Source organism: Giraffa tippelskirchi, chromosome 3 (genome assembly GCF_054371585.1).
Source record: "Giraffa tippelskirchi isolate mGirTip1 chromosome 3, T2T-mGirTip1v1.2.pri, whole genome shotgun sequence".
Lineage (NCBI taxonomy): Eukaryota > Metazoa > Chordata > Mammalia > Artiodactyla > Giraffidae > Giraffa > Giraffa tippelskirchi.
The window spans coordinates 89,314,356-89,340,610 of NC_137277.1; the positions used below are offsets into that span (position 1 = coordinate 89,314,356).

Here is a 26,255-nt window from a genome sequence, read left to right on the forward strand (position 1 = left end):
TGACAGAATTCTAGTGCTGGTGTTTATGGTAGACCAGAGCGGGCAGGGCAGGCCCCTGCCTCGCACCCTTACTGTTCATGGTCTCCTTGGGGCAGCTTATGCTAGACAGGTAGAATGCTAGATGAATGCGCAACAGGGAACGAGAGAAAGAGAGATTTAAGAAACATAAGATTAAATTTGAGGGAATAAGGATTGATGTCTTCCCTGCTCAGAACTGGGAGGTGGTCAGCTGTATTTTGATGCCCTCTTCTTCTCCATATACTCCTCCTACCTCGTCTGCCAATGCTCTGAGTTTCTTTTTAGGCCCATAACCTTCAGTCTCAGCCCTCTCTTGCACTCAGCTCTCTCTAGCTGACACAGAGCTATCCCTCACACCTTTGGGAGTTGAGCTCTTGACCTCAGTTACCTAACTTACAGAAATGAATCTATTGCTGCAGAGTTTCAGGCCAAATGGGACGGGCTTGGGGTGTCCCAGAAGCCAGTTTGGTAGCAGGAAGTCAGAGTGGGGTGTGGTTTCATGCCTGATCACAATGAGAGTTTGAGCAAGAGCAAGAGGGAGGACTTAACATAAATGCACCTGTTGAACCTGGTGACTAAGAGGATGAAGATGCCATCAAATGAACGTGGGAATAAGTGAGGGTCATGAAGTTGATGCGTTGCTGCCTTCTCAAGAAGGATAGCTGAGCATCTGTAATAGGCAGGCGCCACCTTGGTATTTGTTTTAGTCTAGCTTAACCTGAATACAGGTGACAGGAGACTTATGAATAACACCATCTGGATCGCACTACCACAGCTGATGCAGATCTCATCACTATAATCTCCCTCTTTACACTATATTTCTTCAGACCATGTGCTTTGAGAATGTAACTTCCATCCTTTCGAGTCTTCAGGATTACCTTTATCACTTAGCAGTCTATTTGCAAATGGCTAAAAACCTCAGCCAACCTGGTTTAACCTTTAAAGGGAAAGAATAACAACATAACTAAATAGTTCAAAGAGGCTTTGGCTTCAGGCAAGACTAGGGCTTCAATGACTTGGTCAAGATACATACAGTTTTTTTCTTCCCTTCTCAGCTCTACTTTTTTTTCAGTATTCGTTTTTTAGGAAGCTTCTTTTCTTGACATAATTGCCAACAGCTTCCAGTGTCACATACTTTTAAATTTAACCTAGAAGAGAGTAGAAGTCTCCTTCCCAGAAACCTCAGGGAAAAACAAAACAGCTCGGATCACTTCCTATATCTGCTCTATACTAAGTTTATGTAACTAGTAACCGTATCTCCATACTTCTCTTTATGTTGTTCTGTCAATCGGCAATGCTCTTTCCTCTAGCCTACAGATACCCACAGCCTACCTTAGACACCTCCTCCATGAAGCCTTTCATGGTAGCACCTGACATATGTTCTTTTATCCTTTAAATTTTCATACTGTTTATTTAAACCTGCTTTATAGCACTTATCACATTCTTCCTTATATTAGGGTTGGTTACATGCATTGTTCTTCTTTAAAACTTTAAGCGCCTTAAGGGAGAAGTCTGTAATTGTCCAGTCTTTGTGTCTCCTCACAGCACCTAACATTGATTTGTACATTGTAGGCACACAATCATCTTCTGTTGAATGAATCAGTGAACACATCAAGCTAAATTATATTTTAATAATAATGTATTTGTTAATTAAATCCATTCCTAAAGGCAGTACACAGCCTGGAGAAATTTCCACTAGGGTCCCTGTTTCCTCCTACTAGTTTATTTGTGTCCAGGTAGAATTATGCTAAAGCAAACATCAGGGAGAGAGAGAAAGAGAGATATCAAAACTCATCCTACAATCCTAAGGGAGGTAACAGTGATGGGCCATTGCCATTATAGCAATAGCAGAACCATGTGGGTTTGGGATAGTTTCGAGTCTTGGATGCTTCTTTCTTCGGTGGACTAGTGAAACAACTTTGTCCCCTTCTCTTTCTCCCTCTGTGTATGTACTCTGAATCAGGGTTTAGCTTGGCACTATGGCAACCAGACTGATAGCTCTATCAAACCCACTCAGGAAGCTCCCGTATCCAGTTACCGTGTAACCTGGCAAACATTTCTGTTCATTTGACACAGGTGATGTAAACTTGGAACCAACTGAGTCCTGTTCCAACAATCCACAGACTAATTCATCTTTCTTTTTACTTACAGAGCTTCCATCCGACAACGGTCCAAGTCTCAGCTTTCTTACCTGGGGCATGAATCTTCATTAGCACTTGTAGATCATAAGTCTACTCATGAAGAGAACAGAAAGGTCAGACTCCAGTGGCTCATGGGGGGGATGGAAGAAGTCTCTCCTGGGGACTCTCGTATGCCCTTTAAGCTTAGAATATGAGTTTTCAAGGCCTTTATCTAGTAATGTTTCTTTAAGTCAAACTAAATGGGAGGCTCCATTAAGACCTGAATGAAACTCTGAATTTTATATAATGTTTTACATAATATTTTGATAGAAGCATAAATAATAAAATATTTTTAAGAATACATGGTAACTAAGATGAAGCATTAAAAGTTCACTGATAATTCTTATTGAGCCATTCTAATAAGCATAATTACATGTACTTAGCAGACTATTTGGGAGAAGGCAATGGCACCCCACTCCAGTACTCTTGCCTGGAAACTCCCATGGATGGAGGAGTCTGGTGGGCTGCAATCCATGGGGTCGCTGAGTCAGACACGACTGAGCAGCTTCACTTTCCCTTTTCCCTTTCATGCATTGGAGAAGGAAATGGCAACCCACTCCAGTGTTCTTGCCTGGATAATCCCAAGGATGGGGGAGCCTGGTGGGCTGCAGTCTATGGGGTCGGACAGAGTCGGACATGACTGAAGCGACTTAGCAGCAGCAGCAGACTATTTGATTATGTAGGAATCCTTTGTAAGTTCTTAAGACTATCTGAAAACCTTTCTTTGTAAAACTTTATATCTCCTTCTTAAATAATTATAATAATTATAAAGTGTTTGATACAAGTTATTGCACATTTTAAATTAATAGGGACTGATTAGGTTTTATGGACATTTGTTTACTTAATACAATTTTATAATAATTGTTTTAGGGTACATTTAAAATTAACACTATTCAAAGCAACATAAAAATGAAATAGATAGGAGAAGAATCAACACATATAGCAATATTCAACTCTGTTCGTCAGGATATCCACTGCTGCAGTGGGCACAGTCTAACTTTCACATAAGGTGACCATCCCTCCTACTCAGAGCCTTTGTTAATCACTGAACTTTATTCTTCAGCCCTGATCCTCTCATTTTTAATCCCCCATTACTCTTCATTTCAGTCTTTTCATGGCAATTTTCTTATTGAGGCTTATTTCAGATCATGTTGTCTTATCCTGTTACTAAATTACCAGCTTCTTAAAGTTAGTGACTGTTATTTGTGTTTGTATCAGCTTGGGCATCTTGCTTTGCCTGGAAACTCCTTTATCTGGTTACCATGAGACCTAGCAAACATTTTTGTTTATTTGACACATGTAAACCTAGAACCAACTGAGTCCTGTTCCAACCTGCTCATAATCTACAGACTCTTTCATCCTTCTGTTTAGTTACAGAGTTGCACATGGTAGGACATCAAGCGATTTTTAAAACTAGGATGGAAAATTAACTTTTTATAGTAAAATAAAGTCCAAACCACAAGATTCATCAAAGAAAATGAGTCAGAGAATATTTTAATTACAAGCACATCCATTATGCGTGATGTAATTTCAAATTATCTTTAAAACATTTCAGTATGAGAATCATTTTGGGGAATAATTATAAACACTGATTCACAATGCCAAATTTGGAATAAAGTACTACGTACAATTTTATGACTATGATTGAAAGATTATTAAGGCTCTCTTTTGGTTTTAAGATGTTAATAATAAGTAGTGTTCTCAATTATCTAATGTTGTTAGTGTTGTTGTTGTTCAGTCGCCAAGTGGTATTTGACTGAATAGTTGTTCAGTCGCTAATTGGTGTTCGACTCTGAATAGATAGGGTTCTCAGTATCTAATACAGTTGGTTTAAATAAATTTCATAGAGGAACACTTTGTCTCAGGGACAGCAGGGTGAATCCAAGGAGAGAAAATGTTTAGCAAGCGTGGTTGCTTATGGCATCTTGCCATTAAGGACTCAGCACCTCTTCTCATTCTAGAAATAGTTTCTTCATTTATGTCTGTGGTACTGCCACCCATAAGTGCAAGATGCATTATACAAAGAGTTTAATAAGCTTCAAGGAAGAAAGAATCAAGCACTACATTGACATTTCAAACATAACAGCACCAATTGTATTCAATTTTTTGCATTTTTATTTTTTCCCTAGTTTCTGGGAAAATGTTTGACAATAAAAACAAGAGAGTTAGGAAGGAAAAGAAAATCCAATTTTGTTATTGTTGAAGCTGGTAGATGGTTCAGCACTGTTGCAGAGAACAATCAGATTTCCTGAAGATCTGAAGATCAGGTTCCCAGACTTCTGATGCAGGGAAAACTCAGAAGGAAGTTATTTAAATAAAAGGAAATCTAAATCAAATACAGAGAGTAGTTCTAGAGAAAACAAAACTACTCCCTAAGTATTCTACTCATCAGCACTGCCAATTAGAATATAATAAATAACTCAGTTAAATGGAAACCAAGAATCTGCCTGCAATGAAGGAGACCCAGTTTCAGTTCCTGGGTGGAGAAACGATCCCTTGGAGAAGGGAATGGCAACCCACTCCAATATTCTGCCTCCATGGACAGAGGAGCCTGGTGGGCTACAGTCCATGAGGTTACAAAGAGTTGGACATGACTTAGCATCTGAGCACAGAGAGAGTGTAATTTTAAAAAGATGACACTTTGATTTCTTTCTTTAGCTAAGGGAGGAAAAGGAAAAAAGTGACAGAGAGCCAATGTGATTTTGCTAAAGGTAGAAGTGAAACAGGCCTTGTGCTTATATTAATACTGCTCATTTGTATGATAATTATCTTGGAATTTTTTTGATTTAAAAATTAAATATTTTAAAAAAGGAAACAGCAGAATCAGCATTGATAGAATTTAATATAAGGACTTCCTAATCAGAGTAAATTTTAAAGTATTTTAGATATTTAGGTTATTATAATCCCAAGTAAATTTTGAAGTATTTTGATAGTTAACTAAATTCTTTAAGATCAAGCACTGGTAAAAAATTTTTTTTTCATATTTTGATGAAGAAGCTCTAACCTGACCTTCTGTTGTCTGGGAAATGGTCTATTTTGTGTGGCAAGGCAAAAAGGTTTACTTATATAAAGTTGTTATCTCCACCTTGTGGTCTCTTCGAGTTTTGACTCTGAAAACTTAGAGGAGATGGTTTCAAAAGTCTGTGCTTCCAAAGTGTAAGGGGGGTGTCTGACCCAACGTTTCATAGTTCGCTGGTGACAGAGCTAAGACTATATCCTGTTTCCTCCTGGTCTCCAAGATATGCTCTTGGCTTTCATAAATCAGATCACAGTTATAATGCTAATAAAATTGAGATTAGGATTAGGGGAAAATTGCAGGCTAAAGCTTCCAGTCTCTGATATCTAGGCACCTTTCAGAGGAACTAAAAGGTAGAATATGTATGAGATTGTGTCACGGTCAAATATTAAAAACCCATCACTTCCTCACAGCTAACTTATAGTATGGTTTAGGCATTGGTTAGGAGATGGGACAGGGTTTCCCAGGTAGCTCAGTGCAGATGTGAGTTCAGTCCCTGGGTTGGGAAGATCCCCAGGAGAAGGAAATGACAACCCAATTGAGAATTCTTGCCTGGAAAATCTGAGAGACAGAGGAACCTGGTGGGCAAGGTCCATCGGGTTGCAAAGAGTCAGACACGACTGAGTGGCTCAGCACGCACACACATAGGAGATAGGACAGAAGATCTATAAAAATGACTACTAGTATTTGATCATTTGGAAAGTCCCTGCAAGAGGTCATAGTTACCATTTCCTATCATCATATCTTAAAGTTGTCATTGAGGCAGGAGACCGCCTATGGGTTGGCATGAAGAAATCGATGTAACAAAATATAGAAATCTGGACATGAGATTTAAGTAGGAAGTTATATTTTCACCTGAGCTACACAGGATATAGATGGAAGGAAGCTGGGAAAAGCCCTTTGTTTAGCATTGAACCTTGTAAGTGAGTGATCAGTATTTTTTAAATAAATGTAGTTTTACACTTATGCACCACGAGCATAAACGCTTCATTCATTCTTTCATCCAATAAACATTGATCGCACACCTAACAAGTGCCAGATATTGTCTTAGGGATGCAAAGATGAGCAAGAGCACTGTCCTTCTTCCTTCACTGGAGCTGCTGGCAGGATACTTCTTTATGTATGATAAATAAGTGAGCACTGTGCAACTTATCATTGACACAATAGAGGCAGGAACTGCAGGGAGGAAGCATATATAAACTTTTATAATTTTGTCTCTCTGTGAGTTACTGGTTTGCTGTGAATTTATTTTATCTATGTATATATACTTATCTTTATATATATATATATATACATACACACACACACACACACATACACACATATATTTGGGGGCTTCCCTGATAGTTCAGCTGGTAAAGAATCTACCTGCAATGCAGGAAACCCCAGTTTGACTCCTGGGTTGGGGAGATCTGCTGGAGAAGGGATAGGCTACCCACTCCAGTATTCTTGGGCTTCCCTTGTAGCTCAGCTGGTAAAGAATCTGCCTGCAATGAAAGAAACCTGGGTTTGATCCCTGGGTTGGGAAGATCCTCTGGAGAAGGGAACAGCTACCCACTCCAGTATTCTGGCCTGGAGAATTACATTGACTGTATAGTCCATGGGGTTGCAAAGAGTCGGACACGACTGAGTGACTTTCACTTTAATACATATCTTTAGCCTTTTAGCTTTTTTTAGATGAGTTAATTTGTCTTCAGCTTTGCAAAATCCCAAAGAAAAAAACCCTTCTGTACATAATGACTTCCGTTTCCTTTTGTTCTTATACTACTTTTAGTTCAGTTCAGTTGCTCAGTCGTGTCTGACTCTTTGCAACCCCATGGACGGCAGCACACCAGGCCTCCCTGTCCATCATCAACTCCTGGAGTTTACTCAAACTCATGTCCATTGAGTTGGTGATGCCATCCAACCATCTCATCCTCTGTCACCCCCTTCTCCTCCTGCCTTCAATCTTTCCCAGCATCCGGGTCTTTTCAAATGAGTCAGCTCTTCACATCGGGTAGCCAAAGTATTGGAGTTTCAGCTTTAACATCAGTCCTTCCAATGAATATTCAGAGTTGATTTCCTTTAGGATTGACTGGTTTGATCTCTTTGCTGTCCAAGGGACTTTCAAGAGTCTTCTCCAACACCACAGTTCAAAAGCATCAATTTTTCAGTGCTTAGCCTTCTTTACGGCCCAGCTCTCACATCCATACGGGGCAAAGGCTAACAGAGTTTTGCCAAGAGAATGCACTGGTCATAGCAAACACCCTCTTCCAAGAAGCTATCAAGTTAGCCTGGCACAATTTTATGGATGCTGGAGAATACATAAGAGCTGTGTCAGAGATGAAAGACTTTTTACTCAGAGCACGAGCAGGAGCCAGTGCACAGCATTTCCACTGATTCCCCAGCCTACCCCCACTTCTCAGCTGATGAAAGAGAAGTAGGTGATGCCAGCAAATGAAGGGGAAGAGGAATCCTAGGCTTGAGAAACCTGGTGTTTTTACAATGGGCAATAAGCCCTTTTCTTAGGATGGAAACACTATCCCTCTCCTCCAAGGCTATTTGCTATACCAACATTCTTGAGAAAACAGCCTCAACAAAGGTGGTTGGTGCCTCTGTTCACAAGATGTGCAGAACCACGAGAGAGCCATAGAGAACTTTGTCTATCTCCTTCCTTTTGAGGAGGAGGAGGCAACTGAGCCCTAGAGAGCTGAACTGCTCAGGGATATATTCCATTAGTGGGCACATGGGGCTCATCCAAGAACCACGTTCTTTCCACATGCCCGTTTCCCTCACGCTTTCACAGGCACCTTTCTTCCTCTCTGCATTGATTTCCTAGAGTTGAGTAAGACATCAGAGATGAAATCCTTAAAAGATTTGCTGCATGACTGAGTAGCAACTATTGAGGGCAGACCAAGAGAGAACCTGAAATGGAGGCATTGACAGATCCATCACCAAGCAAGCTCTCCCTCCACCCTATTTGGCTTGCAACTAGAATATGGACACCAGGCCTTTATTTCAATTGAATTGGTAATGAAATCTTTGACTTTGGAAGCAAAAGGATAGTATCTGAAGTTCCTTACTGTTGTCTGTTCCTGACGGTCAGCTCCTTAAGGGGTAAATAAGTGTGTTAATGAATGTGTGTTAATGAAATAGAGCACTAACAGTTTTGTAGTCAATTTGCTGCAGACATTTTTAGTATATTTTAATAGAAAAAGTAAAAAAAATCAATACAGATCTATATAAGCCACCTAAAATCTTTTCTCAAACAAAGTGGACAATAAATTTAGCAAATTATTGAAGAATGGGCCTAATCACCAAGCACTGAAGAATATCATTAGCAAGGAAAAATGATGGTAAAAATGATGAAGCTCTGAATATAATTTTTGCCTTCAAGAGGGTAAAAATTTGCTAGCTCTGACCCTTTAATGGCAATTAAAGAAATCAGAATGGGGAAATTTTAAAATAATTTGTACTCCTTGTAAAGAACATGCAGAATTTAGAAATCCAAATTGATTACCATTTACTTCTGGGCACTAATTAAAGAAAACCTTCACAGAAATACACAATTGATAACCATTGTCACCAGTTAATACATTTTAAAAATTATTTTGCGTTGTTGAGATACACTTGCCTGCCATAGGGCTTGAGGCAGTCACTAGACTTTAACATTTATGAAGGACATATCTTGAAAATTTCACAATCCTTGAATATGTAAATACCACTCACTATAACACAAAGGGTTGCAAAGAGTCGGACATGACTGAAGCGACATAGCACTCACGTACTCACTATAGCACAAAAATGTTTTTAAACATGTTTTTCTTATAGATCCAACTTACTTACTACTCCCCGAGTGTTAATACTTATGCAATTGTGAAATGAGAACTACCAGCTCACCTTCAGATGAGCAGACCCTCTAAAATCAATCCCATCCAAGTCATAGCATGTTGTTGTTCAGTCCCTAAGTCATGTCTGACTCTTCTGTGACCCCACGGACTGTGACAGCCCACCAGGCTCCTCTGTCCTTGGGACTAGCCTAGCAAGAATACTGGAGTGGGTTGCCATTTCCTACTCCAGGGGTTCTTCTTGACCCAGGGGTTGAACCTGTGTCTCCTGTGTCTCCTGCACTGGCGGGCAGATTCTTTACCACCAGGAAAGCCCAAGTCATAGCATGGTGGCAAGCAGTTCAGAACCATCTCTCACAAAATATCGTATCACCATGTCTTATGGATCTTTGAGGTCACTCATAACCAATCAAACCATGACTCAAATCTATGAATGCCAAAGGGTCAACTGTATAATAAAAGAGTATATGCAAACATTTAAATGATTAACGTAACCTCCTCTCCCCTCAAGGACAAGAACATTCCTGTGGAAGAAGAAATTGAACCAGCCCCAGTGAGGAGGATTCTGAAACTCAATGCTCGAGAATGGCCCTACATGCTGATAGGGTCTGTGGGTGCAGCTGTCAATGGGACAGTCACACCCTTGTATGCCTTTTTATTCAGCCAGATTCTTGGGGTAAGCAAGCAGCTGGACCAGCTTTATTCTCCTCCTACCTTTTGTTTGTCTATCAGTGGATGTTGTCACTTTTCATAGGTTGGTTCTTTGTTGTATTTAACTATTTTTTTTTAAGTTTTTTTTGTTGTTGTTGTTCTTTTAGTTCTTCACCCCCCCCCCCCAATCTCTAAAGAATTAAAAATGTCTCAAGTTTCCATCAAACAGGAGGTAAGAAGACAAAGCCGAGACTCTCATTTGGGCTGGCAGCACACTCTGACAGTCATTGTGTCTGTTAAAAAAAAAAAAGACACTATGACTGCAAACTTAGTGTCAAAAGAGGGCAGTTTACCCATATGCAAACCAAATAAGAATGCAAAGCAAGTTCATTGAATGATATAAAAGGATTTGGGGGCCATTTCGATCTTGCTTATCAGCTGAGGTACAAAATTTGATTTGTATTAACAAGTGTTCATGCATGTTGTATAATACTCTGCTCTTCTGCTCACTGAACCATTGAGATGGGCAGTTGGGGGAGAAAACAAGAAAAGGAAGAGAGAAGTAAAATAAGGCATGTATAAAGAATAAACTTATTTCAGTTTTTCTTCTCCTAGGAATTTTGATATTGTCCATCTGATATTATTGCTATAAAATAATAATAATAATAATATTGATGTTGATGATAATAATAAGTACAAACATTAATTAGGCACTATCTAAGAACTTTATATATATAATAGTTCACTAAACTTTCCTAATAACTAGCTGTGGTAGGTATTCTTATTGTTCCTATTTGACAAAGGAGCAAACTAAAGAACTTAGAGGAGTAAGTGGTAGATTTGGGATTCAAATCCAGGCAATGTGACTGCAGAGCTGAGTTCCAAAAAATCTTATCATTGCGAAGTCAGTTCTCGAAATGTTGTCATAGTTTCTTAGTTGAAATTCACACACACACGAATCCTATGAGACCAACAAGGAGGAAAACCTAGGACCTTGGAGAACTTATGAACTTGTTCAAAGTGACAGAGGGTCACAGAAGGTGGTGGGACCAGCCCTAGAACCAGCTTCTCTGAAGCCTAGCCTAAAGGATGTGTAAGAGTCCCAATTTTCAGTTTCCCTCTCTACTTTTCTTTCACTTTTATGGTCTGTCTGGCAGAGATCCTGACCAGAAAATTGTCCCAGCACGAATGCTGCTGCTGCTGCTGCTAAGTCGCTTCAGTCGTGTCCGACTCTGTGCGACCCCATAGACGGCAGCCCACCAGGCTCCGCCGTCCCTGGGATTCTCCAGGCAAGAACACTGGAGTGGGTTGCCATTTCCTTCTCCAATGCATGAAAGGGAAAAGGGAAAGTGAAGTCACTCAGTCGTGTCCGACTCTTAGCGACCTCATGGGCTGCAGCCTACCAGGCTCCTCCGTCCATGGGATTTTCCAGGCAAGAGTACTGGAGTGGGTCGCCAGTGCCTTCTCCACCAGCAGGCATGAGTTATGTAGAAAGACCAGTAGAGTCCACAAACCAAATCAAATCAATGCTGTAGGGAGCGCACCAGCCCTTGCTTCAGTTTTCACACTGCCCCCTTGTGGTAAGTGAGGAAATTATCATAAAGGTAGGAAATGGGAAACAGAGACCAACTCTGGTAAAATAAATTTCTGATTATGCTGAAAACATCTTGATAATTAATTTATATTCCTTAATATCTGGGAAGTACAGTATCCTAAATATAATAGCAATGTCCTTTTACTCACTTAACAGATACTTGTTGATTATCTCCCCTGGACTAGGGACTGGCATGTTAGTGAGTGTGCCTTCCCTAATGGAGTTTCCAGTCTATAAGGAAGACAGACGTTAACCTGAAAAATCCACTCACATTCACAAAATAGTTATTGAACACTTACTGTTTCCCAGACATTGTTGCTCGTATTAAGAGTACAGTGAGGAACAAGAAAACCAGAGCCCTCCATGCTCTCAGAAAGTGAACATTCTACTAGGGAGAGGCTCTGGAAATGCATTTCAATTTAATTTAAGCAGTGATGTAGATGCTGAGGGTGTAGGGGATGGCATTGAATCTGTTAAGACCCAAGGCCCTAGATGTTTGCTTTTAAATTAAATCCAGGATTCAGCTCCTTTGCTGATCATCTCTTTTTCTCATGAATGCAGAGTAAGGAATGTGCTCACTCACCTTCAAACCCTGTATATGAACTGCTTTGGGAAGAGTCCTGGATTACCCACCAGGAGACTTTTTTATTGCCCTGGGGTCACACCATGCTACTTCTTTCATGATGTCTCAGTTTCCTTAACTATAAAAGGAAAGATTGACAAAGAGGCTCTGTAAGATACCTTCCAGCTCTAGTGGGCTATCGAGTGGCCAAGTCAGAAAAAATTTGATGATTCAAATCATAACACTTGCCCTCCAACAGCACCCACTTGGTTACTGATGGTGAGAATATTCTCTGTGACTCTTCTGGTCACAACCAGAAAATCCTAGCCTAAGCAATTGAGGTTTTCACCTAAGGACCAAAGGACCAGAGTAGCAGGATGAAGTCCAAAATCCAAAATTCATCATTGATGTTCTCACAGGGTTAAGTTTGCTAAGAGAATAAAGCTTTATTATTTTTCTTCTTTGATAAAGAAGGTTGTTTTTGTCTCTTAGCATAATTATCACAGATTCATCAATGGGTTCATGATGCTTTCATCTCATAGGGTATAATCATGAGTCAGATAATAGTCTGGTTTTAATTGTGCTATTGTCATTCTGACATATCTAAAGGGCACGATATTCACATTTGGTATTGAGACCACAGTTTGGAAGAAGGATACAGCAAAAAATTGGGCATTAGGAGCCTGGTTGCTAATCTAGTGAAGCTTCAATGTACCTGTAAGGCTTACTTTCTCTGGTTCATTTTCACTGGGTCTGTTGGACTTGGAACAGTAGTTTGGATGTAGCATGCTGGGGAAAGGGATTCCCAGATGGCGCTAATGATAAAGAATTTCCCTGTCAATGTAAGAGATTAAGAGATGTGGGTTTGATCCCTGGGATGGGAAGATGCCCCTGGAGGGGGGCATGGAAACCCACTCCAGTATTCTTGCCTAGAGAATCCCATGGACAGAGGAGCCTTGCAGGCTCCATAGGGTCACAAAGGGTCAGACACGACTGAAGTGACTTAGCACGCAGCACACACCCACACTGGGGAAAAGCATGAATGTTGAATCAGCCAGCTTTGGATTTGCTGCATTCTCTGCTCTGTACTGTTTGTGTGTGTTTAGGCAAGTGGCTTCTTCCTGATGAGTCTTAGTTTCTTTATCTGTAATATGGGACAAGAAAATCTACCTCACTGGGTTCTTTTAAGAATCCCAATTTTAAGGAAATCCTCATTTAAATTAAAGTAGATTAAGTAATACATTTGTATCTAGGAAATAGCAAAAATCTAATGAGATTTCATTTTCTCCCTAAACTCACCTTTATAAGATGGTGTAGACATGTGCGCAAACTATAGCTGGTCTAAAAACAGAGAAACCTGTGGATGGGCAGCCCTTTGGGGTGCATTTCAGTAAGAATGTACAAAGGACTCATGCAGTAGAGTTTAGGGGTAAAGATTGCAGATAGATGATGCTCAATCTTGAATTTAACATTAGCCAAACATTCTTTTTTTGTTTTTTAATACTGAGAACATGGGTATTACCCAGAACCAACAGAGTTGTGCCCAGAAAAAAAACCATTGCACTGGAATCTAGAAAACAGGCATTTCCTTCAGAGTGCCTTGAAGAATTATGGATGGAAGTTCATAACACTGTACAGGGGGTGGTGATCAAGACTATCCCCAAGATAAAGAAATGCAAAAAGACAAAATGGTTATCTGAAGAGACCTTACAAATAGCTGAGAAAAGAAGAGAAGTGAAAGGCAAAGGAGAAAAGGAAAGATATATATACCCATCTGAATGCAGAGTTCCACAGAATAGCAAGGAGAGAGAAGAAAGTCTTCCTCAGTGATCAATGCAAAGAAATAGAGGAAAACAATAGAATGGGAAAGACTAGAGATCTCTTCAAGAAAATCAGAGATATCAGGGGAATATTTCATGTAAAGATGGGCACAATAAAGGACAGAAATAATATGGACCTAACAGAAGCAGAAGATATTAAGTAGAGGTGGCAAGAATACACAGAAGAGCTATACAAAAAAGATCTTCATGATCCAGATAACCACGATGGTGTTATCTGACTCACCAAGAGTCAGACATCCTAGAATGCGAAGTCAAGTGGGTCTTAGGAATCATCATTACGAACAAAGCTAGTGGAGGTGATGAAATTCCAGTTGAACTGTTTCAAATCTTAAAAGATGATGCTGTTAAAGTGCTGCACTCAATATGCCAGCAAATTTGGAAAACTCAGCAGTGGCCACAGGACTGGAAAAGGTCAGTTTTCATTCCAATACCAAAGAAAGGCAATGCCAAGGAGTGTTCAAACTACCACATAATGGCACTCATCTCACATGCTAGCAAAGTAATGCTCAAAATTCGCCAAGCCAGGCTGCAACAGTACGTGAACCGTGAACTACCAGATGGTCAAGCTGGATTTAGAAAAGGCAGAGAAACCAGAGATCAAATTGCCAACATCTGCTGGATCATCAGAAAAGCAAGAGAGTTCCAGAAAAACATCTACTTCTGCGTTGTTGACTATGCCAAAGCCTTTGACGGTGTGGATCACAACAAACTGGAAAATTCTGAAAGAGATGGGAATACCAGACCACCTGACCTGCCTCCTGAGAAGTCTATGTGCAGGTCAAGAAGCAACAGTCACAACTGGATATGGAACAACGGACTGGTTCCAAATTGGGAAAGGCGGTATGTTGTTTTTCAGTCTATAATAAGTGGCAAACTATACTCATAAGTGTATTCTGAACTTAGAGGCACGTGTTCAAGTAACTGACAACAGCCCAAGCTGTTGCGACAAGAAAATGTAAAGAATAGCTACATACTCTTAATAATATCGCCTTACAGTAAGTTTTAGGTACAACAAAACCTTCCTAATTCAGACTATGTGAGGGAGCTGTGAGAGTTCAGAAAGACTATTCATTAGAGAACTGCACAATAAATCTTTATCAATTGCTCTGCATTAATTTGAATAACTAGAACGGCTAGAATAACTTGTCATGACTGTATGTTGTCACCCTGCTTATTTAACTTAACATGCAAAGTACATCATGTGAAATGCTGGACTGGATGAAGCACAAGCTGGAATCCAGATTGCCAGGAGAAGTATCAATAACCTCAGATATGCAGATCACACCACCCTTATGGCAGAAAGTGAAGAGGAACTAAAGAGCCTCTTGATGAAAGTGAAAGAGGAGAGTGAAAAGGTTGGCTAAAGCTCAACAATCAGAAAACTAAGATCATGGCATCCTATCCCATCACTTCATGGCAAATAGATGGGGAAACAATGGAAACAGTGAGAGACTTTATTTTGGGGGGCTCCAAAATTACTGCAGATGGTGACTACAACCATGAAATTAAAAGACACTTGCTCCTTGGAAGTGAAGTTATGACCAACCTAGACAGCATATTAAAAAGCAGAGACATTACTTTGCCAACAAAGGTCCATCTAGTCAAAGCTATGGTTTTTCCAGTAGTCATGTATGGATGTGAAAGTTGGACTATAAAGAAGGCTGAGCACTGAAGAATTGATGCTTTTGAACTGTGGTGTTGGAGAAGACTCTTGAGAGTCTCTTGGACAGCAAGGAGATCCAACCAGTCCATCCTAAAGGAAATCAGTCCTAAATATTCATTAGAAGGACTGATGTTGAAGCTGAAACTCCAATACTTCGGCCACCTGATGCGAAGAGCTGACTCATTTGAAAAGACCCTGATGCTTGGAAAGATTGAAGGCAGGAGGAGAAGGGGACGACAGAGGATGAGATGGTTGGATGGCATCACCGACTTGATGGACATGAGTTTGAGCAAGCTCCAGGAGTTGGTGATGGACAGGGAAGCCTGGTGTGCTGCAGTCCATGGGGTTGCAAAGAGTTGAACATGACTGAGCGACTGAACAGAACAGACCAGAGCAATAACCACCAACTAAACAAACCTAGACAGAGGACTTGAGCTTGTGGGCTTTAGTTTCCCATCTGTAAAATGAAAGTTAAACTGGTTAATCTGTAGTGCTATAGTCCATGATTATAATAGAGAACCATAGGGAGGAATGAGAATTATGGCATCACAGTTTGGGGTTTGGGGGGATTTGTATAATACAAACTGAAATATAAGTCCTTAAAACCAAACTGAAATATAAGTCCTTTTATTTCTAAACTGTAAAATAAACTTACATGAGTTATTCCATGCTGGGATGAATGACTGTGGCATCTTCTGAACCCACTTCATTCAGTAAGAATGAATACATCTTTTATTACTAAGAGCTATAAAGGCCCTAGAAACTCTGTCCTGGAAACAATACATCTCATTAATTTAGAACACCTCCTCCGACTTTGAAATTTGTGATGATTTCAATGGGTTATTTCTGCTTTACAAAAAAGGGCTTGTTAATGGAGAAGTAAACATTGCTTTCAGGAGATTTGTTTGGCATACAGCAGGCATTCGAATATTTATTGAATAAATGGTTTCCTTTGAGCAACTGCTTGCTGGCATTGTTGTAGTTAGTCAAATTAATGCAGAGCAATCAATAAAGATTTATTGTGCAGTTCTCTAATGAATAGTCTTTCTGAACTCTCACAGCTCCCTCACATAGTCTGAATTAGGAAGGTTTTGTTGTACCCAAAACCTACTGTAAGGCGATATTATTAGGAGTATGCGGCTCTTCTTTACATTTTCTTGTTGCAACAGCTTGGGCTGTTGTCAGTTACTTGAACACGTGCCTCTAAGTTCAGAATATACTTATGAGTATAGTCTGCCACTTATTATAGACTGAAAAAAAATCCACTCATAATTTCCATAGTTTTTTTTGAGGGGAATGTTTTCAACTTCTGATGATTTAGAAGCAGCAACTTCAGCCTCTGATGGATGAAAGCTTTTCTGTCCTAAGCCAATCCCAGTCAATGCCTTGATAGCTAGTTGCTTTTGTGTGTGTGTGTATGACAGTTGCTTTTTTAATGATGCTATTATTTGTATATATATAAATACTATAAAACTAATACTAGGAGAGAATAATATTCTTAGATTCTCAAGTAACTTCCCCACTTCTTTCCTTTCTTCTTTTCTTTTTCCCGTACCTTATTATTTAAAGAATTTGAAGCATCTCATCATATTTTTCATCTGTATCAAAGAAAAGTCAATAAAATTGCCTACATCAGGCAAAGAAGCCAGGTAAAAATTCTTTAAATCAGAACTATTGGTTTCCATTCACCAGCCTTCCTTCTCCACAGATAAAGTACACATATTCATAGTTAACTTTGGTTTAATACTAGTATGTTTATAGTGAACTTGTTTTTAACCCAAAGCCTAAGAGAAATTCCTTTTAAACATATTTGAATTTATTTCTTTTGCTGTTGTTTGTAATAATAAAGTGACCTCCTTGTTTACTGTCTTGCAAAGACTTTTTCAATTCCTGATAAAGAAGAACAGCGATCACAGATCCACGGTGTGTGCCTGCTCTTTGTAGCAATAGGCTGTCTCTCTCTGTGCACTCAGTTTCTGCAGGTAAGGAATTTTATTTTTCAGTTAGCAATTTAGCTATTTTCTGCCATTTCAAGTTAAAATATCACTAAAGATTCCTTTATGTTTTAGGGATATGCTTTTGCCAAATCCGGGGAACTTCTGACAAAAAGGCTACGTAAATTGGGTTTCAGAGCAATGTTAGGGCAAGACATCGGCTGGTTCGATGACCTCAGAAATAGCCCCGGAGCCCTGACAACAAGGCTTGCTACAGATGCTTCCCAAGTTCAAGGGGTAAGCCACGGGGGTCACCAGGGAGGTAGCAACTGGGGTAGACTTTCTTTCCTTTGCGTATTCTGATAATTACATACGTTGTTGTTGTTCAGTCGCGCAGTCATGTCTGAACTCTTTGAGACCCCATGGACAGCAGCACACCAGGCTTCCCTGTCCTTCACCATCTCCCAGAGCTTGCTCAAACTCATGTCCGTTGAGTTGGTAATGCCATTCAACCATCTGTGGTCCCCTTCTCCTCCCACCTTCAACCTTTCCCAGCATCAGGGTCTTTTCTAATAAGTCACCTGTTTGCATCAGATGGCCGAAGTATTGGAGTTTCAGCTTCAGCATCAGTCCTTTCAATGGATATTCAGGACTGATTTCTCTTGGGATTGACTGGTTTGATCTTCTTGCAATCCAAGGGACTCCCAAGAGTCTTCTCCAACACCACAGTTCAAAAGCATCAATTCTTCAGTGCTCAGCCTTCTTTATAGTCCAACTTTCACATCCATATATGACTACTGGAAAAACCATAGCTTTGACTATAAGAACCTTTGCTGGCAAAGTAATGTCTCTTTTTTTAATACACTGTCAAGATTTGTCATAGCTTTTCTTCCAAGGAGCAAGCGTCTTTTAATTTCATGGCTGTAGTCACCATCTGCAGTGATTTTGGAGCCCAAGAAAATAAAGGCTGTCACTGTTTCCATCATTTCCTCATCTATTTGCCGTGAAGTGATGGGCCTGGATGCCATGATTTTAGTTTTTTGAATGTTGAGTTTTAAGCCAGATTTTTCACTCTCCTCTTTCACTTTCATCAAGAAGTTCTTTTAGAATTACGTAAGTATTTCCTATGAAATGGGAACTCGTGGGACTACGGTACCCCAGAGACACATTTTCTCTCATTTCCAAAGCTGACAAACAGCAGTGAAAGCAAACTGTCTCCTTGGCAGTGCCGAGAATCAGTGTTATAGCATGAATCAAAATCTGTCAGGGTTTCGGATTTCCTGCAAGTTTAGTAATTGAGAACTTTTCCAAGTAAGTCTCCTTTCTCAGATCATTTTTAGGCCCCGAGGCTCCGATTCCATGGGACTTAATAGTGCCGTCCAGAGGACGTGTGGATAAAAACCATCTTCCACAGGTGCCCCGGGGTTATAAATTAGTCTTAGGGAAAGAGAAGTTGTTCTGAGCAGCCCAGGAAACCAAGAGAAAGATGGAAATGATTGCTATCTAGAATCTTGACACATTCCAAAGGCTGTGTATCTGAATAATGGAGACTAAGCTGTGGTTTCTAAACCCTAGAAGCTGTTGTCTTGTTCAGGAGACTTACCCACGTGTACAAAATGAGGCTACACCTTTATAAAATCAAGCATTTGAATTAAAGTGATGAGAGCTCAGCTTGCCTCCCAACACCTCTACTCACTTTCCATGATAAAAAGGCAAAGAGGAAAAAAAGTCATGGTTTGTCTGTGAGGCTCTTCCTGGAAGAAAAAAACTTGCTAGATTGCTAGTGGCTTACTGTATGTATATCTCAACTCCTACCAGTTCAACCAACAATATGGACAATGACATGGAGAATTTCAAAGGAATATAGAATCTGTTTACTGAGAGGAAAGTCCCTGTAAATTTTTCATGTTGATCATTCTGGGGCTTCCCTGGTGGCTCAGACAATAAAGAATCTGCCTGCAATGCAGGAGACCCAGGTTTGATCCCTGGGTCAGGAAGATTCCCTGGAGAAGGGAATGGCTACCCACTGCAGTATTCTTACTTGGAAAATTCCATGGACAGAGGAGACTGGCAGGCTACAGTCCATGGGATTGCAAAGAGTTGGACGTGACTGAGAGACTAACACGTGTTTACATAGGTTTTTTCTGTGGAAATGTGTTTCTCACAGTCTTTGGGTTACACTCTGCATATTATTTTGTAATCTTTCTTTTTTTCTGTCAAGCAGCCTGATATGAGCATATTTTTGCCCTTATATATTCTTCTATGATGAATTTTGAATGACTATATAATTCATTATTTTTATACATCACAATTTCTTAAAGAATTTCCCATTTAGGTCTCCTCCTTATAAGTAATTTATATCATTTTACAACAGGCTTGGCATATTCTTGATTATTTTTTTAGTTCTTAAAATATAATCATTGGATCATAATGTATAATCATTTTGAAAGGTTTTTAATATATATTACTTGCTGCTTAAAGAGTTTATACCAATTTTACTCGTTATCATCTGAGTTTTCTAGTGTCTAGTTCACCTTATTCTTGACTTTAGATTAAATAAATAAGCCATAAGCTCATTTCTACTATTTTTGCAAACTTCAGTCTTCAAGGAGTTTTATAGGTTATTCATTATCACTAGAATTAATCTCTCACTGACTGTTCTAGCTGTGATACCCATGAAATGAGATCAGTCAATAGATGAGCTCCCAAGAAGCTGTGAACAAGATGTAATACTTTTATTAATCCAGCATTCAAATGCTCTACAGGGGTCTCATTATGTAGAAGATTCTCCCTTTTTTAAACATAGAGCTACTATATGATCAGTGATTTCATTCCTAGGTATATATACCCGAAAGAATTGAAAGCAGGGACACAAACAAGTACTTGTACAGCCATGTTCATGTCATCATTATTCATTATGGCCAGAAGCTGAAAGCAACTCAAGTGTTTATCAATAGCAATGAATAAACAAAATATGGTATATACTCACTATATATTGTTCAGCTTTAAGATAAATAAAATTGTGATACCTGCTCTAACATGGATGAACCTTGAAAACATAATGCTTAGTAAAATCAGGTAGACATAGAGGGATAAATGTTGTATGATTTCACTTGTATGTGTTACCTAGAATTGACAAAGTCACAGAGACAGAAAATAGAATCGAGGTTAACAGGAGCTGGGGAGAGGGAGGAAGGGGTGTTAATATTGATTGGGTATAGAGTTTTTGTTAGGGATGATGGAAAAGCTTGGGGAATAAATATGGTGATGGCTACATGACATTGTGAAGGTATTTAATACCACTGGCTTATACTTTTAGGAATGGCTAAAATGATAAATATTATGTTTTATATATACATTATATATTACTATTTCATCATAATAATTTACACAATCTATCTTTTTGCTGTTAAACAACCTTCTCATGATGTTTAGTCAGAGACTGAATATCTGAGATTGTTTGATTGCTTTTGGTTTGCAGGCTACCGGCTCTCAGATTGGGATGATGGTAAATGCCTTCACTAACATCGCTGTGGCTATGATCATTGCCTTCTTCTTTAGCTGGAAGCTAAGCCTGGTTATAGTGTGCTTCTTCCCTTTCTTGGCTTTATCGGGAGCCATACAGACCAGAATGTTGATGGGATTTGCCACTCATGACAAGGAGTCTCTGGAGATCGCGGGACAGGTAATCTCCCATACCCACTTTTCAGGCTGCTTATGGCTGAGTGGCTATCAAACTGCTAAGAAGGAGTAGCACAAACAGGCCTAAGGAAGCTGTTAGCTTGCAATTACTCATGGTTAGAAACTTCCCATTAGCTGTTTTCATATATGCCTGTGATGCTATGAGATTGAGCAGATGTGGAGAAATAGTGGGACAAACACAGAGGTTACATGTTCAGTTTACTCCCAGACAGTTATCTTTTCCCGCATCCCAATTTGGCATAGTATCCTCCTTTGCAGGAGTGGATAGTTATCTTTATTGTCTGTTCTTTTCTTTTTTTTTTTAGCTTAATGGTTTCTCCGGGTCATACTACCGACATAGAAAGGAATTACCATCTTTCTGGCACACACTTTTAACTTGCATATTTCAGTGTCTGCTAGACTTGTGGCAAATATCTTTCCCAAAGAGAACGATGAGATACATACAGTTTAGATCTTGAATACACTTAGGCTGCAGCTATGCACTTTTAAGACTATTCTAGTTAAATCTGGTTATCAGAGATAAGTGAAGAGATGATGGCATAGACATTTATCAGGGACAAGAAATCATGCACACACACATATATACACCCTCCCCTTTTAATAAATTTACTATCAACTAGGGTTTGTCACTTTGAAGAGGAAAAGTTAACATAGCCCAAGTAGGCAGAAACCAAAAGAATTTTGTATGCCAGTGGTAGAAAGTAGCCCACTTTTGTACCTTTTTTAGGATAGGACCCTAATTCAGAAATAGTAATTATCTACTCTAGAGTAGGGATTGGAACAAATACAAATTCATAGTATAGACTAAAAAATAAGCTTTATACTTAATTTTTCTTACATAATATTTTGTCAGAATAATTTTTAAGAAATAGAATCTAATATTTTTAATTTATATTATGAAACAATCTTCTGTCTCAGACACATCTAAAGAAAGCATTTTGGACATTTCAAATGAATTCACAAAGAGAGCCTTCTGTACCATTTTTCTCTCTCTCCTCTCTTTCTCAACAATTAGAGGCAATGAACCCGTGTTCAGTTCAGTTCAGTTCAGTCACTCAGTCGTGTCCGACTCTTTGAGACCCCATGAACTGCAGCATGCCAGGCCTCCCTGTCCATCACCAACTGCTGGAGTCTACCCAAACCCCTGTCCATCAAGTCAATGATGCCAGCCAACCATCTCATCCTCCATCGTCCCCTTCTCCTCCTGCCCTCAATCTTTCCCAGTATCAGGGTCTTTTCCAATGAGTCAGCTCTTCACATGAGGTGGCCAAAGTATTGGAGTTTCAGCTTCAACATCAGTCCTTCCAATGAACACCCAGGGCTGATCTCCTTTAGGGTGGACTGGTTGAATCTCCTTGCAGTCCAAGGGACTCTAAAGAGTCTTCTCCAACACCACAGTTCAAAAGCATCAATTCTTCTTCGCTCAGCTTTCTTTATGTTCCAACTCTCACAACCATACATGACTACTGGAAAAACCATAGCCTTGACCAGATGGACCTTTGTTAGTAGTGAGTATAACTTGAACTGATAGGATGTCTCAGGGTCTAGTCAAGTTGATTTCTAGCAACTTCTTTGTGTTCCCAGAAGATGTGATGTGATGTATATCGCCTTCTACCATTTGCGCTAGATCTAATCCATGTAACCGCTGAAAATGTCATGAAAGTAGTTACCTCTGCTCTTTTATTTCTAAAGCTCTTTTTCCTTCTTCAGATTACAAACGAAGCCCTCAGTAATATCCGTACTGTGGCTGGGATTGGAAAGGAAAGGCAATTTATAGAAGCGTTTGAGGCAGAACTGGAGAAGCCATACAAGACAGCCCTCCGAAAAGCAAATGTTTACGGACTCTGCTTTGGTTTTTCCCAGTGCATCGTGTTTGTTGCTAATTCTGCTTCCTACAGATATGGAGGTTACTTAATTCCCAATGAAGGGCTCCATTTCAGCTATGTGTTCAGGTGAGGAATATCTGGCTAAAATCATAAAAGGTCAACATTCTAGGGAGGAATAGTCTGGTCCAATTCATTAGTGGCTACCATTTAAACCATCCCAAACTTGTGTCTTAAACAGCTGAGATTTATTATTTCTTAAAGATTCTGTGGGTTTTCAGGGTGGGAGATAGTTCTGGACTGCGCTGATTCAGTTAAGCTTCTGAGTGGCCTTCTGTCTCCATGTGGCCTGTTAGCAGCCTGTTTTCTTCGCTTTGTGCTCTTGGAATTACAAGTTCAACAGAAGATTGCCAGCCCCCGTGTGCACATGCTTGCCAAGTCTCTGCATGCATCACATTTTCTAATATCTCTTTAGCCCAAGAAAGTCATATATGACAAAGCCCAGATTCAAAGAAAAGAGGGATGTAACCCACCTTTTGATGAGAGGATCTGATAAATGTTTCTCCTTTATGCCCAAACTGCTATCACACAGCACTGACACTGGATGGATGTCCTACAGTTCAGTTTGTCCTGACACTATTTATCTGGAGGTAGCATTGGATCCTCTCACAGGTTAAGGACTCAGTCCTACAGGACTGCCCCTCCCTCAATCCTCCATACCAATGCAAGTCTAGCTCATCACCTGTGCTTCTCACCAACCAGCTAGAGACCCAAAGTTCCCATAACATCCTCTTCGGCTTTGATTTATATGCTAGAGTGTTTCATAGAACTCAGAGGAACATTTTACTTCCCAGATTACCAGTTCATTGGGCTTCCCAGGTGGTGTAGTCATAAAGAACCTGCCTGCCAGTGCAGGAAGATGCAAGAGATGTGGGTTCAATACCTAGGTGGGAAGATCCCCTGGAGTAGGAAATGGCACCCCACTCCAGTGTTCTTGCCTGGAAAATCCCAGGGACAGGGGGGCCTGGTGGGTTGCTGTCTCTGGGGTCGCACAGAGTCAGACACGACTGAAGTGACTTAGCAGCAGCAGCAGCCATCTTGTTAGACCTGATTAATTAAATCATTGACCATCAATCAAAGTCAGTATCCAGCCTCTTCCCTTCCCTGAGGTCTGAGAAGGGACTGAAGTGCCATCTCTCTAATCACATGGTTGACTCTCCTGGCAACCAGGCCCCATCCTCAGGTTGTGTGTGCTTAGTCGCTCAGTCGTGTCTGACTCTTTGGGATCCCATGGGCTGTATCCTGTCACACGCCTCTGTCCATGGAATTTTCATGGAAAGAATACTGGAATGTATTACCATTTCCTACTCCAGGGGATTTTCCTGACCCAGGGATCGAACATGAACCTCTTGCCTACGTCTTTTGCATCTCCTGCTTTGGCAGGTGGATTCTTTTCCACTGTGCCGCCTGGGAAGCCCATCCTTAGGTTATCCAGAGTTTTTAGAAAAACCATTTCCTTAACATAACAAAAGACACATCGGCTCTCTCAAAATTTGGGAAATTCCACAGGTTTAGGAGCTCCAAGGCAGGAACTGACAGAAGACCAAATATATATATTTCTTACTGTAACTCCCAATATCACAGAGGAGTAAAAAGTCATATTGCAAAGGGATGTGTATAGAGTAATAAGATTAATTAAGCATTTTCACAGTCTACCATATTGGTTAATGCTGAGAAAACCTAGAAGCCTAAAATAAGATGGTTCATAGATCTACTTTATTTGAACTCTACTTCTCGCTAAGAAGGCAAGTCTCCAGCTGACTCTTCCTAGGTGGAGATAGCAAAGACCCAGTCAGGGTAATCATGTTCCTTTCTTATAGCTGCAGTCCGCTCTTCTAAGAAGATTAGCTTTGAGTCCAGTTTCTCACATTTCCAGAGCCTGAGGGTGTCAGGGTACCAAGGAACTGGGTGTACATGTATATGAGTGTGGTGTGATGGGGAGGGGGACCTTGGAAGAATGAGGGGGAGACGGTCTGAGAAAACCCTGGAGGACATTAGCAAAATCAGCCCTAGTAAAAGTCTGTTCTCAAGTCATGAACCAGTTCTGTCTTCTTGCCTTCTAGCTTCTCCTAGAAATAAAAGAAAATTCTTCTCCTGCCCCACTACACTCCCCACCCGCCAGAAAGTCTCTTTTCTAAATTTTTGCATATTTAGAGCTGCTAACCCCAAATTGGAAATCACAAACTGTTGACTTATTTAGTTTAAATAAGATTTTTGAAGAATTATTTGCCAACATGCAAAAATCAGAGACTATAGAAAACTCCTGATTTCTGGCTTCTCTTTAAAAACTGAAAGATGACCTTCCTGTTTTATTCCAGGTGCTTGTCATTGCTTTAAGCTTTGGACTGGGATCCTGGAGATGTTTGGCTTTGCAGGTCTGCCCTAAAACCATTTCTGCTTATAAACTGAGCAGTAAAACATACCAAGAGTCGGACACAACTAAGCGACTAAGCAACTAAGCACAAGCACACACAATGTGCATAAGCTGGGATGAGTAGAAGGATTCAGACAATCACATCTTTCTCATGCTGTCTGAAGCATGAATTACATGCCTGCTTGGTACAGAATTAATGCTATATCACCAATCATTGTCTTTCACACACTGATCATAGATTCATAGAATGTTAACATTGTATTGGGTTGACCAAAAAGTTCATTTGGGTTTCTCCATAACAACTTTGAAAAAGTTCCAATGAACTTTTTCACTGGCCCCAATAAAAAAGCCCAAGGCAATCTGGTGATTTTTCAACTACTCTCTTTTTTTCCCCAAGAAGTCTTTTTTCAAACAATTTTTTTAAAGGCTGCTCTACTTGAAGCTGGGTTTGAAGGTTTGAACCCCCTTGTGCAATCCTCCCCTCATCCTTTCTTGTTAGAACACAACTTAAACACTGTTCATCTCCCCAACTTCCCATTCCCAGATAAGTCTAAAGAGACCTGTTCAAGGCTGCTCAGTCCTTTCCAAGGCTAGACCCTCCAAACTCTGGCCTCTTAGGCCACCACACCAACCACACTGCGCCCTTTCTAGCTGTGTGTCTGTCTGATTGCAGGGTGATCTCTTCAGTTGTACTGAGTGCAACAGCTCTTGGGAGAGCCTCCTCTTACACACCAAGTTATGCCAAAGCTAAAATCTCAGCTGCACGCTTTTTCCAACTGTTGGACCGACGACCCGCAATCAAGGTGTACAGCAGTGCAGGTGAAAGATGGGTAAGTACTGGAGGTGGGGGTAAGGAGTGTAGTGTGTGTCTGCTGAATAGCCATTGGGGGTGATTATTCAAGACTACTTAGCTTTGAAATTCTGCAGTATATGGGTGCGTTCATATGCACTCAGAATGAGCAGATAGTAGATTTATCAATGCAAAGGAATGAAGTACATTAGCATTAAAA

The 26,255-nt window shown here is 40.1% G+C and overlaps 1 protein-coding gene across 2 annotated transcripts in view; it reads left to right on the plus strand.

Annotated features, from left to right (window-relative positions):
* ABCB11 (ATP binding cassette subfamily B member 11) overlaps nt 1–26,255 on the plus strand; it is a 168,032-nt gene that overhangs the window by 131,608 nt on the left and 10,169 nt on the right. For both annotated transcript variants that reach the window (XM_081582599.1, XM_081582600.1), the window contains 7 exons: nt 2,170–2,272; nt 9,553–9,717; nt 17,230–17,334; nt 17,422–17,583; nt 20,768–20,971; nt 22,699–22,940; nt 25,919–26,075. In XM_081582599.1, coding sequence (XP_081438725.1) covers nt 2,170–2,272; nt 9,553–9,717; nt 17,230–17,334; nt 17,422–17,583; nt 20,768–20,971; nt 22,699–22,940; nt 25,919–26,075 — 1,138 coding nt within the window. The remainder of the gene's footprint in view (nt 1–2,169; nt 2,273–9,552; nt 9,718–17,229; nt 17,335–17,421; nt 17,584–20,767; nt 20,972–22,698; nt 22,941–25,918; nt 26,076–26,255) is intronic.